General features: G+C 55.9%; 6 protein-coding genes across 6 annotated transcripts; 4 read left to right on the top strand and 2 right to left on the bottom strand.

Moving 5' to 3' along the window:
* On the top strand, positions 1–1,451 carry gsk3 (Protein kinase gsk3; the record flags this gene model as incomplete). Its single annotated transcript, XM_032022425.1, has 6 exons — positions 1–46; positions 106–278; positions 330–413; positions 465–813; positions 869–1,267; positions 1,318–1,451. 6 exons carry the CDS (start codon positions 1–3, stop codon positions 1,449–1,451), a joined length of 1,185 nt encoding a protein of 394 aa, XP_031880706.1.
* A 1,329-nt stretch (positions 1,452–2,780) lies between these two features.
* cbc1 (Nuclear cap-binding protein subunit 1) lies at positions 2,781–5,342 on the top strand (the record flags this gene model as incomplete). Its single annotated transcript, XM_032022426.1, has 4 exons — positions 2,781–2,850; positions 2,916–3,388; positions 3,438–4,512; positions 4,567–5,342. The coding sequence occupies 4 exons, from the start codon at positions 2,781–2,783 to the stop codon at positions 5,340–5,342; spliced, it is 2,394 nt and encodes a 797-aa protein (XP_031880707.1).
* A 608-nt stretch (positions 5,343–5,950) lies between these two features.
* YTM1 (Ribosome biogenesis protein YTM1) lies at positions 5,951–7,445 on the top strand (the record flags this gene model as incomplete). The annotated part of the gene is made up of 2 exons (XM_032022427.1): positions 5,951–6,047; positions 6,112–7,445. 2 exons carry the CDS (start codon positions 5,951–5,953, stop codon positions 7,443–7,445), a joined length of 1,431 nt encoding a protein of 476 aa, XP_031880749.1.
* A 247-nt stretch (positions 7,446–7,692) lies between these two features.
* On the bottom strand, positions 7,693–10,962 carry sec8 (putative exocyst complex component sec8; the record flags this gene model as incomplete). The annotated part of the gene is made up of 2 exons (XM_032022428.1): positions 7,693–8,341; positions 8,390–10,962. 2 exons carry the CDS (start codon positions 10,960–10,962, stop codon positions 7,693–7,695), a joined length of 3,222 nt encoding a protein of 1,073 aa, XP_031880637.1.
* A 562-nt stretch (positions 10,963–11,524) lies between these two features.
* On the top strand, positions 11,525–13,031 carry RAI1 (Decapping nuclease RAI1; the record flags this gene model as incomplete). The annotated part of the gene is made up of 7 exons (XM_032022430.1): positions 11,525–11,596; positions 11,681–11,923; positions 11,976–12,007; positions 12,061–12,088; positions 12,144–12,151; positions 12,206–12,777; positions 12,829–13,031. The coding sequence occupies 7 exons, from the start codon at positions 11,525–11,527 to the stop codon at positions 13,029–13,031; spliced, it is 1,158 nt and encodes a 385-aa protein (XP_031880763.1).
* Positions 13,032–13,510: 479 nt separating this feature from the next.
* svkA-0 (Serine/threonine-protein kinase svkA) lies at positions 13,511–15,590 on the bottom strand (the record flags this gene model as incomplete). Its single annotated transcript, XM_032022431.1, has 4 exons — positions 13,511–15,115; positions 15,170–15,337; positions 15,394–15,461; positions 15,518–15,590. 4 exons carry the CDS (start codon positions 15,588–15,590, stop codon positions 13,511–13,513), a joined length of 1,914 nt encoding a protein of 637 aa, XP_031880762.1.
* Positions 15,591–17,050: the final 1,460 nt, after the last annotated feature.

Raw genomic sequence — 17,050 nt, 5'->3', positions numbered from 1 at the left:
ATGGCGCAGAATCGCCCCGCCGCCTTCAACACTCTCAGGATGGGAGGTAAGCTGCGGCAATTACAATCCTCCCATCGGTTTCGCAATACTAACCCCCCGCTGTAGAGGTTATTCGCGAAAAGGTGCAAGATGGAATAACTGGTGAGACGAGGGATCTGCAGTACACGCAGTGCAAGATTGTTGGCAATGGCTCCTTCGGCGTCGTCTTCCAGACGAAGCTTTCGCCCTCAGGAGAAGACGCCGCCATCAAGCGTGTTCTCCAAGACAAGAGATTCAAGGTCCGCAATTCTTGCGCGTCTGTGACGGGCACGCGCTAACAATTCGAGCAGAACCGTGAATTGCAAATCATGCGCATCGTCCGTCACCCTAACATTGTCCAACTGAAAGCCTTCTACTACTCCAACGGCGAACGCGTAAGAACACTTGAAGCGCCTAGACGGGAACAATTCACTGACTCGACACAGAAAGACGAGGTCTACCTCAATCTCGTCCAGGAATTCGTCCCCGAAACCGTGTATCGCGCGTCGCGTTTCTTCAACAAGATGAAAACGACGATGCCCATCCTGGAAGTCAAGCTCTACATCTATCAGCTCTTCCGAGCCCTCGCCTACATTCACTCTCAGGGCATTTGCCATCGTGACATCAAGCCCCAAAACCTGCTTTTGGACCCCACATCAGGCATCCTCAAGCTGTGCGATTTCGGTAGCGCAAAGATCCTCGTCGAGAACGAGCCGAACGTGTCGTACATCTGCTCACGATACTACCGAGCCCCAGAGCTCATTTTCGGTGCCACCAACTACACGACCAAGATTGGTATGTACCCCCCAGGTTATGCTTCCACCCGTAGCTATTCTAACATACCCTACAGACGTCTGGTCCACTGGTTGTGTCATGGCTGAATTGATGCTCGGACAACCGCTCTTCCCTGGAGAGTCAGGCATCGATCAATTGGTGGAGATCATTAAGGTGCTGGGCACACCAACTAGGGAGCAGATCCGCACAATGAACCCGAACTACATGGAGCACAAGTTCCCGCAGATAAAGCCGCATCCTTTCGCTAAGGTCTTCCGGAAGGCGGATGCGAACGCCATCGACCTCATTGCCCGTCTTCTCGAGTACACGCCGACTGAGAGACAAGCAGCTGTTGAGGCCATGGTCCACCCATTCTTCGATGAGCTCAGAGACCCCAACACGAGGTTGCCCGACTCCCGGCACCAGAGCGGTGAAGTCCGCGACCTGCCCCCGTTGTTCGACTTCACTCGTCACGGTAAGTAGCTTTGACTCTGAGACCTGATATCGCTTCTAACAATGCCGCAGAGCTCTCGATCGCGCCGAACCTGAACCACCAATTGGTGCCTGCTCACATCAAGCCTGTTTTGGCCGGCAGGGGATTGGACATTGACAATTTCACTCCGATTCCGAAGGCAGATATGATGGCTAAATTGGACTGAACAAGCCGAGGTCATGTCCAGGGACTCAGCGCACTCGTGGATCGTTCCCGACTTTTCTCGGCCGCAAACCCACCGTCCGACCAGCGCATAATGAAATCGAGTATGCATGGACAGCAAGGCATCGGCCTCTCCTCGAACGTGGCCCAAGTGATGATTAGATGTTGAACGTGGAATGACGATTAGAAGCTGGCTGCGTCGATCGCTCGAAGGAACAGTTTCGTTGGCGAAGGAATGCGAAGATGTCTCGTGCTTAAGAAGCGGTGGCTCTTCGCGCTGGCGGAGAAGAGGGAAAGGCAAACATTGGCCCATCGAGGCGTGTCTACGGGTTGTGCATCATGTTGCTTACCATTTCCATGGGAGGCTGCATTGTTGCATTTCGCAGGAGACGGCGTTCTAGACCACGTTCTGGTGCATGACCTGAGATGGCTCTCACATTGTCCTCCCCTCATTCTTCACGAAAAAAAAAGCTTCCTCATGCTACGGCAGGCGATTGTCTGGACGGTCCGGCCTACCCTTTTTCGTCTTTTCATCGCTTATTATGGTCCGGCGAGGCTGCCTTGCTTGTCAGCACTCGAAAGATGCGTGGTGGACATATACTGTTGTAGGTTTGAACTCTCTCATGGATGTTGGAGGGCGGCTGGAGGGTCGGGAAGCCCGCTCCCATAAGTCGGGGATCGTGGGCGGTAGGTCTGGATTTGGTTTTAGGCATGATTCCAAAGGAAAAAGATTTCAGCTTTCTCTGTTTATTCATGGCAACGCAATGATGGCGAGCCAAGCAGGTCAATTAAAAGGGTGGGACTGGCTACTTTGCTCAGACATTGGGAAAGAATGTTGCTGTCGTTATGAACCGGCTCAAAGGGGCCAAGTAAGATCAATGCAAGGCTGTCACTCGGATTCTATGTGGTGTTTGGCCGCGAACGTGCATTTCAAGGGCAATCTCCAGATCCCCCAAGTTCGGATGAGAGGTGATGCAGATGCGTGTTTGATTGCATTTGTAGCTGGGTGTAGCGGTACTTGCCTGAGCCTGTTGAGTGAGGCGATGTCGGGGTGGTCAGGGAGAGCTGTCCTCGAAAGGTGAGAGGGCCACCTGATACTCTGCCTCAGGCAACAATGCACCAAGCCTACCACAAAGGTGACATTGAACGGGTCAATTGACGGGCGACGGTTCAGCTAGCAGGGGAAGCTCGCGCCTTCCTTCTGTAACTTTTTGACGTGGATCCCGTCTTCTCGAGGCTGCAGCCCGTACGGAAAGCCTCACTTCAATTCGCCAACCCATCTAGACTCAGACTTGCTTTCGACAATTGCAAGCAGCCTTCACTGAGATACACAATGGGTGACTATGAGCGCAGACGCCATCACGGCGGCGGTGGCCACAACAACAGAAAGAGAAGGTACAGAGGTAAGCTTGTTTCGCCCCTGTCTTGTTTCACCAGAAGCTCACCACAGGCCTCTTGCCGATGACAGACGATGATGACAACGATCACCGACAGCAGCGCCGAAGAATCGATTCCGCGCCTCTTCCTGTGAGGGTTCGCAGACAGCTGCTGTCCCTTGCCGAGTCTCCTCTCCGACGATGGCACGAAGAAGTCCAGAGCATCGCACACGTAGTCGCTGATAACGCCGAAGACACGGAGCTGCGCGAGAGCTTCATTAGCCTCGTCCTCCAGCTTGCGCTGGAGCAGCCGCTCAAAACCCCTTTCGTTGCTGGTGTCATTCTCCTGGTGAACACCCTCAAGCCGGAGATTGTGGGCGAGATCCTCGTCAAGCTCAGCGCTGCGACTCAGGAAAAGATCGAGGCCGGACAATGGAGAGACGTGAAGCTTTACTTGAAGCTCCTGGCTTGTTTGCAGAGCTCCTTGGACGGCGAGGGAATCTTCAACGTGTTGGACGAGCTGTTCAATCGCGCTGTAGACCTGCAGACTGCAAGCTCAGATGACGTAGGACCTTCCATCACTTGCGACAAGAGTACGAGCTAATAGTCCGCAGACAATTGGCACAGAGCTTGTCAAGATTATTCTTTTTACGATTCCCTACATTATGGCTGCCGCGCCCGGACAGTGGCAGCAAAAGGCAGCCGATCTCATGGAGAAGACCGACATCATCGCCTCCGAACCCCATGCGCTCCAAGCGCTGATCGACCCATATCTTGCGGATAAAGATGAGCCAACTGGGTCAATGAGTGTGATTGCCCTGCTGCAAAAGCAGCTTCACCAGGAGGCGGTGAATAACTGGGAACTCTCGTGCCTTCCCAGACCCTGGAAGCTACCGCTGGAGGAGATTGAAGCCCAAGAAAAGCTTGACAATGCCACCAAGCACACCTTGCCAGCCATTACTGTTCCCGAGAAGATCATTGCTGGACCTCGACCATTGTTTCCCGAGGTCTATTTCTCGGTGTATAGCTCCCAGGAAGTTGGGTCGGTACCTCCTGTCACAGACATTGCCTCTTCGCTGATTCGCGATGGTTTGGTTGATACTATCAACATCCTGGACTACAATCGCAATGTTACTGCTAGGTACTTGATTGATCTCGACTGCTACTTTTCCGACACTACCTTCGTCAAGCGAGCTACTCCTTTTGACAGGCTGCGCGACATAGAGTCTGGCAAGTCGACATGGAAGCCTGAGGACGTCGCCGTCGACGCTGTCTTCTCACAGCTCTTCCAGCTTCCCACGCCTGAGCATAAGCTTGTTTACTACCACTCCGTGCTGACCGAGGCTTGCAAGATTGCGCCGGCAGCGATTGCGCCCAGTTTGGGACGTGCGATTCGACACATGTACCGCAATTCCAGCCGACTGGATCTTGAGCTCTCGCAAAGATTTGTCGATTGGTTCTCTCACCACTTGAGCAACTTTGGCTTCACCTGGAAGTGGACAGAGTGGGTCGATGACGTTTTCCTACCTGACATCCACCCCAAGAAGGCGTTCATAATCGGGGCCTTGGATAAGGAAATCAGATTGAGCTTCGCTCAGCGCATCAAGGGCACTCTGCCTGAGCCGTACCAGCCTCTTATCGGACCGGATAAGGAGAAGGACGTCCCTGACTTCAAGCTCAACGACGAAAGTGAGTACCCTCTTATCATCTCCCCACCATTCATGAATCTAACCGAGGACAAAGGCACCCCTTTCTCGGCCGAGGGACGTGAAATCGCCTCACTTCTGAGACGCAAAGCCCCAGATGAAGAGTTCCAGCCTATCATTGAGAAGATTCACTCGCTTGCCATAGAGCACGACCTGGACCCCTTGGTGACTAGCACCGATGTCTTCGTCACAGCCGTCTGCTGGGTAGGGTCGAAATCTCTTAGCCATGTCCTGGCATGCATCGAACGAACCAAGGATCGGCTCCTTGACGTGGGTGCGGCGTCTGAGGCGGCTAAGGCCCAAATCATTACCGCAGTCATGTCATACTGGGCTGCCCAGCCTGGTGTGGCTATTTCCATCGTGGAGAAGCTTCTCAACTATTCAATCTTGTTGCCTCTTTCAGTCATTGACTGGGCATTAGTGAGCAGCAACCATATCAACGGCCAGTCATCTGGGGACTCTCTGGCGCAGACCCATGTTTTTGAGCTTGTGTTTGGAACGGTCGCCAAGGTCACAGGTCGCGTCCGACAGTTGCAGACAGAAGCTGATGCAGATGATGAGGCAAAGGAGAGAGAGGTCAAGGCCATGCGTGACCTTTTCAAGGCGATGGAGGATGCTCTGGTGAGCTGGGCGTCTGGTAGCAAGGACGAGATGATGGAGGAGATGGACGGAGCGGGTCAGCGCGACAGTCTTCTCCGGCGCTGGGGCGAGCGTTGGCTGCGCGTCTTCCGACGTCGAGCGGCCATTGAAGAGGCCTTTATCCTGGAGGCTTCGAAGGATCAGACATCTGGAGGAGACAGCGCCTCCGTCTAATTCACGGTAGAATAACCACACTTGGGCTTGGGGACTAAAAGAACAGCTCTGCAATTTGTAACATTACCGAGAAAAAAAAGGGCCATTGATTTTGGGATTGGCAAGGCGAAGCTCTGACCACGGGAGATCGGGGTTGCTAAATAGCTTACATATATCTCGTTTTGCGCAAACTCGGTGCTGCCTACGCGAAATAATATGAGAGACTGGAATCTCTCGAATCGACGGGACCTGAATGGTAAAGTAAATCCAAAACCCCCCCACTGGCACACCCCTAGCGCTAGATGCTGGTGAGTGCGGGGCAGTACCCAGCCTAACAGCACGCACTTTTTGCGCTGCGTCACTGATTGGGCGACGCACTACAGCGGGGGTTAAAGATTTCTGCAAGGCTGACAGCCATCTTCAAAAAAAATTTAGATGGAGAACGGTCTGTCGGCTTTTTGCTCCAGTACTTGCCAACCGACGAACTGCACACGCCGAATAAACGCACGAACGAGCTTTCGCTTTCTGAAGGAAGCTGAAGACCCTACATATCGAGAACCAGAAACCCATCGCTCTCATCAATTCTTACGAGAGACAGCCCGAAGGCATCTCGGTGCCAATCGCCCAGAATGGAGTCCTCGGTGGCCCAGGTGAAGGTCAACTTCACAACGACGCATGAAGACCTCCAGCTCGACGAGAGCAAGAGGCAACTGATTGTGCCCGCAGGTTTGCAGCACCAGCGACACCCAGTCCCAATGGTATGAGAAAATAACCCCCCCTCGCCCGACAGACATCAAGCGATATGGCCTCTCGAGGATATTGAACTCGGAGTCGATGCTCAACACCTCCTCCCCGGTGCCACTCGACTTCCTCGTCAACGGAAACTTCCTCCGCACGACCCTCGAAGAATACCTACAGTCCAACGGCCTCTCCTTCGAGTCTACAATCACCCTGCAATACGTCCGCTCCGTCCTGCCCCCCGTCTACGAAGCCTCCTTCGAGCACGACGACTGGGTCGCGGCCGTCGACGTCCTCTCCGCTACCTCCCCGGCCGGCATCTGGTCCGGCGACGCCCTCCCCCAGGGCCAGGACCGCATCCTCTCCGCCTCCTACGACGGCCTCGTCCGCATCTGGGACGGCTCCGGCCAGTGCCTCGCCACGTCCGCCTCAGCCCGCGCCGGCGGCCACTCCAAGCTCCTCACCGACGCAAAGTTCCTCTCGTCGACGCAGCTCGCCTCCGTCGGCCTCGACCAGAAGGTCATCCTCTGGAAGTACACCGAGTCCGCCGACCGCTTCTCCGGCGACCTCAAGCCGACGCTCGAGCTCCACGGCCACAAGAAGATGATCAACTCTCTCGCCGTCCACGGCCCCTCAAAACGCCTCCTCACCGCCTCCGCCGACGGCCGCGTCGGCCTCTGGGCCGCCTCCAAGAAGGACTCCCCTGAGGTCGACGCCGACGACCTCCCCGCCAAGCGCGCAAAGACCGCCGCCGGCTCCTCCGTCTCCGTCCCCCAGCGCGGCGCGAAGGCCATGATCCCCGCCCACGAGGGCTCCTCCGCCACCGCCGTCGCCTTCCACCCCTCCGACCCCACCGTCGCCTACTCCGCCTCCACCGACCACACCCTGCGCACCCTCGACCTGACGAACGGCAGCGTCGTGAGCACCCTCACCACCATGCACCCGCTGCTCTGCCTCGCGCCCATGGGCGGCGCTTCGTCGCTGGTCGCCGCCGGCTCCGCCGCGCGCCACGTCACGCTGCTCGACCCCCGCGCCACCGCGAATGCCACCTCGGTGCTCACGCTGCGCGGCCACGCCAACATGGTCTCCGCGCTCGCGCCGAGCCCGGACAACGAGTACTCGCTCGCCTCCGCGTCCCACGACGGCACCGTCAAGATCTGGGACCTGCGCAGCGTGCGGCCCGCGACCAAGGACGAGGGCGGCGGCAGCGTCAGCGAGGCCGTGTACACCATCTCCCGCGAGTGGCTCAAGGGCAAGAAGGTGCCGATGGGCGGCGAGGGCGCCAAGGTGTTTGGGCTGGCGTGGGACAAGAGCTGGGGTATCGTCAGCGGTGGTGAGGATAAGAAGGTGCAGATCAACAGGGGGAGGGATCTCGTTTCGTCTTAGGAAGGTGTGTAGAAAGGGATGTTGCGAACAAAAATGCTGATTTTATGTGTATAAGTGGTTGGGAAAAGTTTGGCATTGAAGAGATAGCTATAGACTACAACAAAGAATAATACCCCCCGCGAAAAAAAAAAAAAAGAATCTTCAGAAAGATTTTGGCCGTGGTCTCTTGTCTATAATTGACATACTGCACCCTTGAACTCCTCGCCAAACAAAACTAACCTCTCATCCCGCTAGACACAGAACTTCATTAGCTCTGCCACATGTACTCGCTAAGCCCCAGCATCTTGTCCGCCATCTGCCTCTTGGCAGCGCTTGCGATTCCACGCTCCGGGTTCGCCAGCTGCTCGCTAAAGCAGAGCTCGAGCAGGGTCCTCAGCTCCTCGTACGTGAAGGTGTCGCTGGGGTCGGCGTGCTCGTCCTTGTCCTTGTCCTCCCTCGCCTTGTCGACGATGGCGTCGGGGCCCTTGTCGAAGAGCGCAAAGTAGTTTGACGCGCGACCGAGGTCGACGCCCTCCTCGACGTTCTTCAGGTTCTGCTGGAGGACGAGGATGTTGAGCTGCATGCGCCCGCAGCCCTTTGCGTTCATGGGCGAGACGAAGGCGGCGTTGGTGACGAGGTACGCGTTGATGAGCAGCCCGAGGCCGGTGCGGATGAAGGCCGTCTCCTTTGCGCGGAGGTACTTGGCGATCGTCTCGTCGTAGAGGATGAGGTCCGAATTCAGTTTGAGAATCTCCGGGTCTGGCTCCGTGACTTCTTGGTCCAGGAGGTAGGGCGCCTTGTCGGGTGAAAGGGCGGTGCGCAGGGAGTAGATAATTTCTGTGCGGATCTCCATGTGTAGGGTCAGGAGCGCTGTGCCGGCCAGTTCTTCGAAAGAGGAGACTATGCCGTCGAAGGCTCTGCTTTGCGTCAGAAAATGTCATCTGGAGGCAAGGTGAAAAACTTACTGCACTGTTTCTTGTGTCATAGGGAGGTACACCGGACCGTCCTCATTTGTAGCTTTGCTGGGGTCGTTCATGAGAGTCCAACGCTTGCTTGAGCCCCTGTTGAGGGCAGGGCGGGAGGAGTCTGCATCATTGCGAGTAATGTGGCGCAGGCTTGAGATCTTGACAGCAAGCCACTTCATGCTGGTGTACAGCAGGCAGAGAGAGGAGACTGTGTCCCTATCTGTGATGATGTCTGCGAGCTCCATGCGCTTCTCGTTCGTCTGGACGATGAGCAGACCAACTTCCTTCTCTAAGAGCTCGCGCTCAAGTGTATCGGATGTCCACAGCTGCTTCATGGTCTCGTGGACATCACCCTCCTCCAAAGCCATGCCTGCTGACATGCGCAGCTTCGTGGGCTCACCAGCCTGTACTTGGGTTCTGCTGACGAGAGACTTATACCAGCCGAAGCAGCGGTCGTAGTAGCGCATCATCTGGGTGATGATGAGCGTGCTGAGAGCTTGGTCGTGCGGGATCGTGCTCAACATGCGGCAGAAGGCAGTGACAACAGCGAAAAAGGCCGTGGTGCCCTTGAAGACGGGCCGCCTGGCAACCTGGGTCCATTCTTGGTCCTGGATGAAGGAATCGACTTCGCCAAAAATGGTGTCGCTGAGCTTTCCGAGTGTCTCGTCGAGCTGAGGTTGAAAGACGTTGACGAGGAAGTTATCCAGGAACGACGTCAGAGTGCTAGTGGCGAGGTCAGAGCCTGGCGGGACGATCATTTTGAGTCTTTGGAGGAAGACCAAGGTAGGCGGTAACAGCAGACTCATGTTGAAGACGCTGGGTTCGACGAGGGACTTGTAGGTTCCTTGTGTTTGCTTGTTCTCCCAGCCAGCAGTGGTGCCCCTCTTGGAGCTGACGCCGTCCATCGCTGCTCGCTTCTTGTCGGCGCCAGGCTTGCGGGACGTGTCGGTCAAGCCGGGGACAGCGGCGCGGATGATGCCCTCGAGAGCTTCGTACTCCGTTGTCATATCCACCGCCTTGGGGTCACCTTCGGAAAACTTGAAGAGATTCTCCCTAGAAGCATCCTTTTTGCCGTTGATGTTGGCGCCAGGCTTGGGCGATGAGTTGAACTGGAAGACATCGGCGTCCGTTGTGACGTAGTTGTGCAGTAGAGAACGGATCTCGTTTTGATATAGGTTCCACAGCTCCTTGAAGCTTCCCAACAAGGCACTGTTGTTTCCAGCACCCTCCCTACGGATGAGCGCCTTGATCGACTCGTGGAAAACGCGGTGGCCCTCTGCAATCGCTTCGAACTTGCCGAAGAGCGTCCAGAGCAGGTCGTAAATCACGTCAGCCCTCATCTGAGTCTCGCGGTTGCCGTAGATGTGCAGCCCCTGGGTGTTGGTAGAGCCGCCGCGAAGCGAGCTGGGGTGCCTCTGGTCAACTTCGTTGAGAGTCTCGTTGACAATGGTGAAGAGCTCAACGGGCAACCTCTGCTTGAGGGTGTCTACGGCCGTCTCCAATCTTCCCAACTTGTTCAAAGACTCCACCAGTAACGACACATACGAGAACGTATCGGCTTCTGGGTTCTTAGCCGGATCCTCGGCCGTCTTCCCTTCAAAGTCCATTGCGTCAAGTATTTGGTGGAAAGGGGCAATCGTAATAGCCTCGTAATTACCCTCCTTGAAAGCACCTTGTGTCTTTGCCAAATTCTGCCACCTTTCCTGGCAGTACGGCGACTTGAGGTATAGATGCTCGTGAAGCTCCTCCACCAGGATATCCATGAGAGCCCCATCTTGGTTGGCTAGATAAGCCCGGAGTTCGCTCAGGGCCCCGATATCATCCAGTTCAGGCTTACGCAGCTTCCGCAGCGCATTCTGCAACACCTCCACCGCACTCAGGAACCTCTTTTCGGAGATTCTCGCCTCCAACTGATCCGGTACCAGCCTCAACTCCTCCAGTTCGTTCAGCGTCGTAAGCAGCTCGTCGTAAGCCTGCGATGCGGCCGAGAGCTTCTTAAGCTCCGGGTCCGACGTGCACAGGCTCACCTTGGACGTCAGCAGCGACTCTTTCAGCGTGCGCACCTTCTTCTGCGAAGCTTGAATGCTGCCCTGAATCTTGTGGAACGTTCCTATGGAGCTGTTGAATCCCTGATGGTGCTCGTGGACGATGCCCTTGAGGGAGTCTTCAACGTAGTTGTGCGCCTCCGTGAACTTGCGGTAGTCGTGGGCGCGGCCGACGGAGCTGCTGTCGAGGAGCTGCAGAGCGAGCTGGACGGGGACGCAGTCGTTTTGGCACATGGCGGGCCATTCTTGCTTGATGTGCTCGAGGACCTGGCCGATCTGGCGCTCGGCGTTGCTCTCCTGGATGCGCTCGCGGCTGCGCATGGGCGGGGGACCTGGGTTTCGGAAGTTGGAAGGTGATCGGGGGTTCATCGGCGGGGAGCCAACGGCGTAGCGGTCGCTTCTGTCTCTGTCCCTGTCGCCGCCATAGCCGTTGGCGTAGGGATCATAGTCTTGAGGTTCTTCGCGGCGACCAAAGTTGCCATAGCCGTTGCCATTGCGGTAGGCGCCGCCGCCGTACCGATTCGACATTCTGAGGGATGTGGTAGTTGGGCGCTTTATACGGTTGGACGGAGATAGGTTCGCATCGCGGTCGTCGGGATTGGAGGTGTCGAGGGTATATCGGGTTATCAAAGGCGTGCGAGGGCGATCGTAGCCTGTGTTGTCGCGACGTATCTCGAAATGCGGCTCTTGGAATGTCGAAATGTGGTTGAATTGGACAAAGCCAAGGCGGACATCGAGGTGCTGGCCGTGCAGCTGCAGCTAGGGGCTCGGGTGCTTCCAGTCCAGCCATCCGCATGCACGTTTCACTGCTGTCCGGGTCTCGTCCAGGCCTATTAGTGGTTCGCTTCAGTGGTCGAGGTCAGCTAAGGTCCCCACCACCCCCGGATTGTTCACTCATCCCACCTGCCCCCACCAACCGCGTGAACGCGCCGCAATGCTCCGTTGACACCTCAAGACACTCACGGTGCGACCGGCACACCCGACCGAATGTCATTCATCTCAAGTTCTTAGATATAAGAAGCTTGGTATGAGAACTGGGTCATTCAATTCTCGATGATAATATAGCAGGAACCCAACCAATTTCATCATCATGTCGAATGAATTCTCTATCCAGCCCATTGGGCGCTTTTATGGCGCCAGTCAGCCAGTCAAACGGCCAAAAGTGAGTAGTGAATTGGATTTTCAGGCTCATACCTGATGGACTCATTTTTCGATGATTTGGGACCGTCTTTGACAATGTGTTCAGGAGTTTGCATGTTTCTCGTACGATGATAATCACGAATTCCACCTGGGCGACTCGTCACTGAGATACTACTACACGCCGCCCTTAGGAGTTGACCTCTCAGATGGCTACGACAGCTTCATCAAGCATGACGATTCTAAGGCCGAACATCTCGGCAGTCTACTCAAGACCATCAAGGCTCACGAAGAAGAGATGGGGCAGAAGATTGACGCTCAGATCGTCACATGGCGTGGTATGATGACCAAGGTAAGATATAGCCCCTATTCACTCTAATATCAAGCCACTAACCAGATCTCAGATCATGGCATCGCCTTTCGAAGACCGAGACGGGTCAGTTGCTGCAGAGACTCATCTTCATTTCAGACACACTGACATCCTCACAGCTTCGAGATGAACGCGACACTATACCAAGTACCTCACAAGCCCCCCGAAAACATCATGTGAGCTGAAGGCTGACCAAACCCAGGACTGCATGTACGACAAACCACCACATACAACCCCAAACCCTCTCAACTAACCCCCTCCCAGCTTCATCGAAGAGAACCACGAATACAAAGTCGCCTCCCAAGCAAAGCAAAACGCCCAACAGCGCCGAGGCCCCATCCCGCCCGAGGTGATGCAGTTCTGGGGCTACAAGTTCGAGACGCTCGCGACCCTCCCGGCGCCCTGGGGCGACACCCCGCGCGCCTACATCGAGAACCGCCCGCGCGAGGTCGTCAACAACAACGCGCAGTACTGCTCCGTCGTGCGCACCGGCATCGGCGCCACGACCATCTGCATCGGCGGCGAGGTCGACGCCGTCTGGGATTCCAAGCCCGCTAAGCAGGGCGCCCCCACGAACTGGGTCGAGCTCAAGACCAGCCTCGCCATCCGCGACGAGCGCGACGTGGATAACTTCCACCGCAAGCTGATGAAGTTCTGGATCCAGAGTTTTCTTTTGGGCGTGCCCAAGATCATTGTCGGGTTCCGCAGCCGCGATGGCATGTTGACCAGCGTCGATGAGATCGAGACGGAGAAAATCCCGGATACAGTCCAGAGACGCGGACGGGCTAATTGGAACGGGGATATGTGCGTGAACTTTGCGGCTGAGTTTCTCGTTTGTGAGTGTTTCCCCAAGGAGTGAGAGAGAAGCGTGTTGTTAACGGATGCAGGGCTTCGTCAGACTGTCAACGATGACGGGGTCTGGAGGATACGCAGGCGGCCCGGGAGCCCTATGATAGAGGTGTTTAGGATCGAGGAGGCCGGGCACGGAGAGATTCTGACGGACGAGTTCATCAACTGGAGAATCAAGCTCTCCATGAAGAGCACCGCACCGGAGCCAGAACCAGAGGATGAACCACAGCCGGAACCATAGTCATAGTCACAGACCGAGGACCACTACCGCAACCCCCTTCACCACAAAGGCAGGAATCGGAGAACTCAACTTCGCGCGATTATTCTATTGGGTCAAGACCTTGACGTTACCTAGGTATCTACCTACTGCCGAAACACAAAACCACAAAACAACCAAAACGCCACCCTATGCGACGAAGACAAACCCGGATCAGCCGTGTAGATATCATCAGTCATGAGAGCCACGTAGCCGAGTCCATCCATCTGCGTCGTCAAAAAACTGAAATCTAATCCCGGTATCTCGGTATCTCAATCTCCCGAATGTCGAAAACGTTCCCGATGCTGAACTGAAAACTCTCTCCCAATGCTTTTGTGTACTGTTCAAACCCGTATGCTGGGACGTGGTCATACACTCTCATCATACAGCGTTTCTCGTGAATAATGATATGCCACCTCTCTCTGCCATCTCTTTCGGGCCCGTAGCCCATCTTGTAGCCAGTTTTAGACAGCTGGCCATCTGATTCTCAAACCTTCAGTCCACCTGCCGTAGAGCACGTCTGAAAGCTGGTTGCAGTGCTCCATGCCAGGTCGGGCTGGACGACCAGGATATCTGGCCTCCATGACTGCCTTCTCTCGTTCCTTCTCCTTCTCGGTCGACTCGGGCGTAGCAAACGAGCCGTTGCGCCTCCTATGGCTCTTCAAATGCGGGTTGTTCGATGCAAGCACCAACTTGTTTGGGCTACCACCAGATGACGGTGTTGCTGCAGCGCTCTTGATGATGACAGTGCCCTGTGGTGTGCCATCCGATGGAATCTTGATCGACAGCTGGGGAATCAATGCCGTGTTCAGCTTTGAGTCTTGAGAGACTGCCGACATCAGATTACGCATCACGTGGTAGGCTCCTTCAGGGTCGACCGAGTCCAGGAGAGCAAAGGCATCAGTGAGCTTGGCCAGTGCCTCCCGCTTCTGCAGACCCGACGTTTGCGCGTGCAGCTCTGCGAGTGTTGGGTCGATGGCCTTGTTGAACAGCCGCCGACCCAGCATGCCCTCTTTGCTGTTTGGCTCTACGCATGCACCTCTCATCGGTGCTCTGTTCTCGTCCCCAACAGCGGTGTCACCCGACTCAGAGAAGTCCGTCGGATCAGTGACGGAGCCGTTTGAGGGCACCCGGCGGAACAGTCGTACGGAAGAACCAGAGTTGCCGTACGACATGTCTGGCTGGAGCGGTCTTCTCGCGACGGTAGAACGAGGCGACCCGTTGGCTTGGATCTGTGTGGCAGACGCTTGACGACTTGAGGGCTGGCGGCGCACAGTCGACCGGCGCACTGTACCGGAAGCGGGAGACGAAGGGCCGAGCGGAGCGTCCTTGAGGTCGAGGCGGCGCATGGCCTCCTCCGCCGCAAAGTAGGACGGCTTCCGAGACCGAACAGTCGGCCGCCTAGGCGCCATCGACTTGACCGTGTCAAACACCCACTCATCTGAGTCGTCCTTAGCAGAGATGGTGTTGAGTGTTTCCTGGTAGAAGATGGTATGCGACTTTCGGTTCTGGTTTGCGTCCCACATTTGCTTGCGCGCAATCAGCTCCTGAAGAGCCTCCATCTTGCCGGCAGACCTGATGAAGCGGTGGCGAAGGAGATCTTTTGCGGATGGTCTACGGTCGGAATCCTTGACGAGACACTGCGCCACGAAGTCCTTGAAGTCTTTGCTGAAGGCACCCTCCAGGCGGGGAGGAGAGTTCTTGGGAATGTGGAAAAGAACCTTCATCGGGTGGATGTGGGCCAGAGGAGGCTCGCCGTTGGCCATTTCCATAGCGGTAATACCAAGTGACCAGATGTCTGCCTTGAAGCTATAACCGTCCTGCTGGATGACCTCGGGTGCCATCCAGAAAGGGGTTCCGACAAAGGTGTTCCTCTGGGACTTGATGTTGGTCAATTGGGCAGCGACACCGAAGTCGGCCAACTTGACCTTGCCTGACTCGGAGAGCAGGACGTTGGCGGCCTTGATATCTCGGTGAATCTTGCCTTCGGCATGCAAGTACTCGAGACCACGGAGAAGCTCTCGGCAGATAATGGCAATGTGGACCTCGGCGAAGTTGGCCGGTTTGAGCTGAGGAATGTTAGCTTAGACAATAAGGATAAGCTGCGACTCGGAGTGACATACCAGGTCCAGACATGAGCCACCGCCAAGATACTCCATTACGATCCAGAGCTTGTGACCGCGAAGGAAGCTGCCCTTGTATTGGGTGACAAATGAGCTTGCGCAAGTGCTGAGCACTGCGATCTCGCCTTGAATCTCCTGGATGTCATCTTCGCTTGACTCGAGATCAATCTGCGCATCCACGGGTTAGCGATATTCATCAGGATGTAAGTATGGGGGTGGCTCACATGTTTAATGGCGACGGTCTCGCCGGTGGCCTTCTCAATGGCCTTGTAAACGACTCCAAAGCTACCACCTAGAGTCCTGTCAGCGCGCATGCACAAAGTGTTCGCAGGTATTCAGACAACGTACGACCAAGCTCCTCCAAGACCTGATAATGTTCGGCGACGCCTTCGTCGGCCATCGCGGCCGATCTGGACGTCATGGCGACGCTGATACTCTCAATTCAATCGATTCCGCCGGCAGAGATGGAGCAAGAGAGAGGGAGGAGCTGGTGTTCAACCCTGGAGCCCGAGAACGGAGGGAGGTGAGGGAGCGAGAGGTTTGCGCTTGCAGGATGGTGCTGGAAGAAAGTTTCGAGAGAAGAAAAGGGTATCCAGGGAACGGGGCTGTCGTCTGTCAGTCAGGACGGCCTGGCTTGTATTTTAGACTGGACAAAGGCAATAATGGCGTCAAAGGAAGCAAGCGGATCGCCGGTGGCTCGGTTGCTTGGGGTTGCTTGGGAGAGCAGCGACTTGGTTCGGGTATCCCAGGGCCAGGGCGGGCGAGGACCAGGTCCAGGTAAGGTAGTCAACGACGCCGTGCTCTCTCTGCGGTACGTGTGGTGTCTTGTGGCCGGGTTGTGTGTATCTTTTTCCTCGGTGTGGTTGCGGTTGTGTGGTGGTTCTGTGGGCTTGGGTCGTCGCAAAGCTCGGGCCCTTTTGTTTACTTTCTTCCGTTTTGGTATAGCTGGGGGAGCTCCGGGGAACCGCAATTTAGCACCAGGGTTCTAAGAGCCGGGGCGAGTCAGCCGATCTTGATACAGAAAAGCAAACGAAAAAGTGCCGGTGGGAAGCCGTTGTTTCTGAAGCATCGTGAATCGCAAACAAAAGAAAGGGAAAAAGGATAGAGGAAAAAGACGGAAAGTGTGGGAGCGGTGGATTGATGGATGTGAGGTAGGTTAAAAGCAAGATATGTCGACTGCAGAGAAATGTGATTGTGACCTACGAGAAGGGGCCGACTGTCGTGTGCTTGCGTCGTTTGCATGCCAGTGGACAGTGAACGTGACCCTCTTTACGTCGCTCTGAATGTGTGCTTGACGTCTTGTTCTTGGTCGAGGCCGGTGATAGAGTATCCAGAGTATGCAGACAGGTTGCCTTGCAGATACCTTAGACGGCCCAGTGTCGTCTAGTCGTTGAGTTGGCATGCAGGGCCCATCAGTAGCGTCGTCTGTGACCCAGTGGCTTCTCAAGGTTGACCCTCTGGTGTGTTGGCTTCGCTGGCGCTGGCTGCTGGGAGACAGGAACTTGAGGCGGAACAATCTGCAAGGGCGAGGCAAGGAGGGAGGGACCGGGGCGTATCTCAGCGAGTGACGGCTCTCCAAAGGCCCACGTCAAGGGAGCGATATCGTCAGCAAAACCCTGGGAACCCAGCAATCTTGTCGGGTATCCGTCGTACCTTGCACGGCATCGCAGGCGGTGACTGACCAAGACCAAGGTTCCGGGGGGCACAGATGCTGCGACTCCAGGCTTGACTCTTGAGGGCGCACTGATGGAGCTTAGCGCTACTCGCCAGGCGGGATCCGCTAGTCGACGGTGGAGATGCGCCAGCCGCACAGGAGGTCGCAACCCGTTACAAGCTTGTCGCCTGCTGCGACTTTACCGCGTCCTGATAGGACCCATGGCC

Source organism: Colletotrichum fructicola (genome assembly GCF_000319635.2).
Source record: "Colletotrichum fructicola Nara gc5 chromosome Unknown KSG_Nara_v1_contig02, whole genome shotgun sequence".
NCBI lineage: Eukaryota > Fungi > Ascomycota > Sordariomycetes > Glomerellales > Glomerellaceae > Colletotrichum > Colletotrichum fructicola.
The sequence above is the reverse complement of the archived record's forward strand: the minus strand, read 5'-3'. Positions and strand labels throughout refer to the sequence as shown.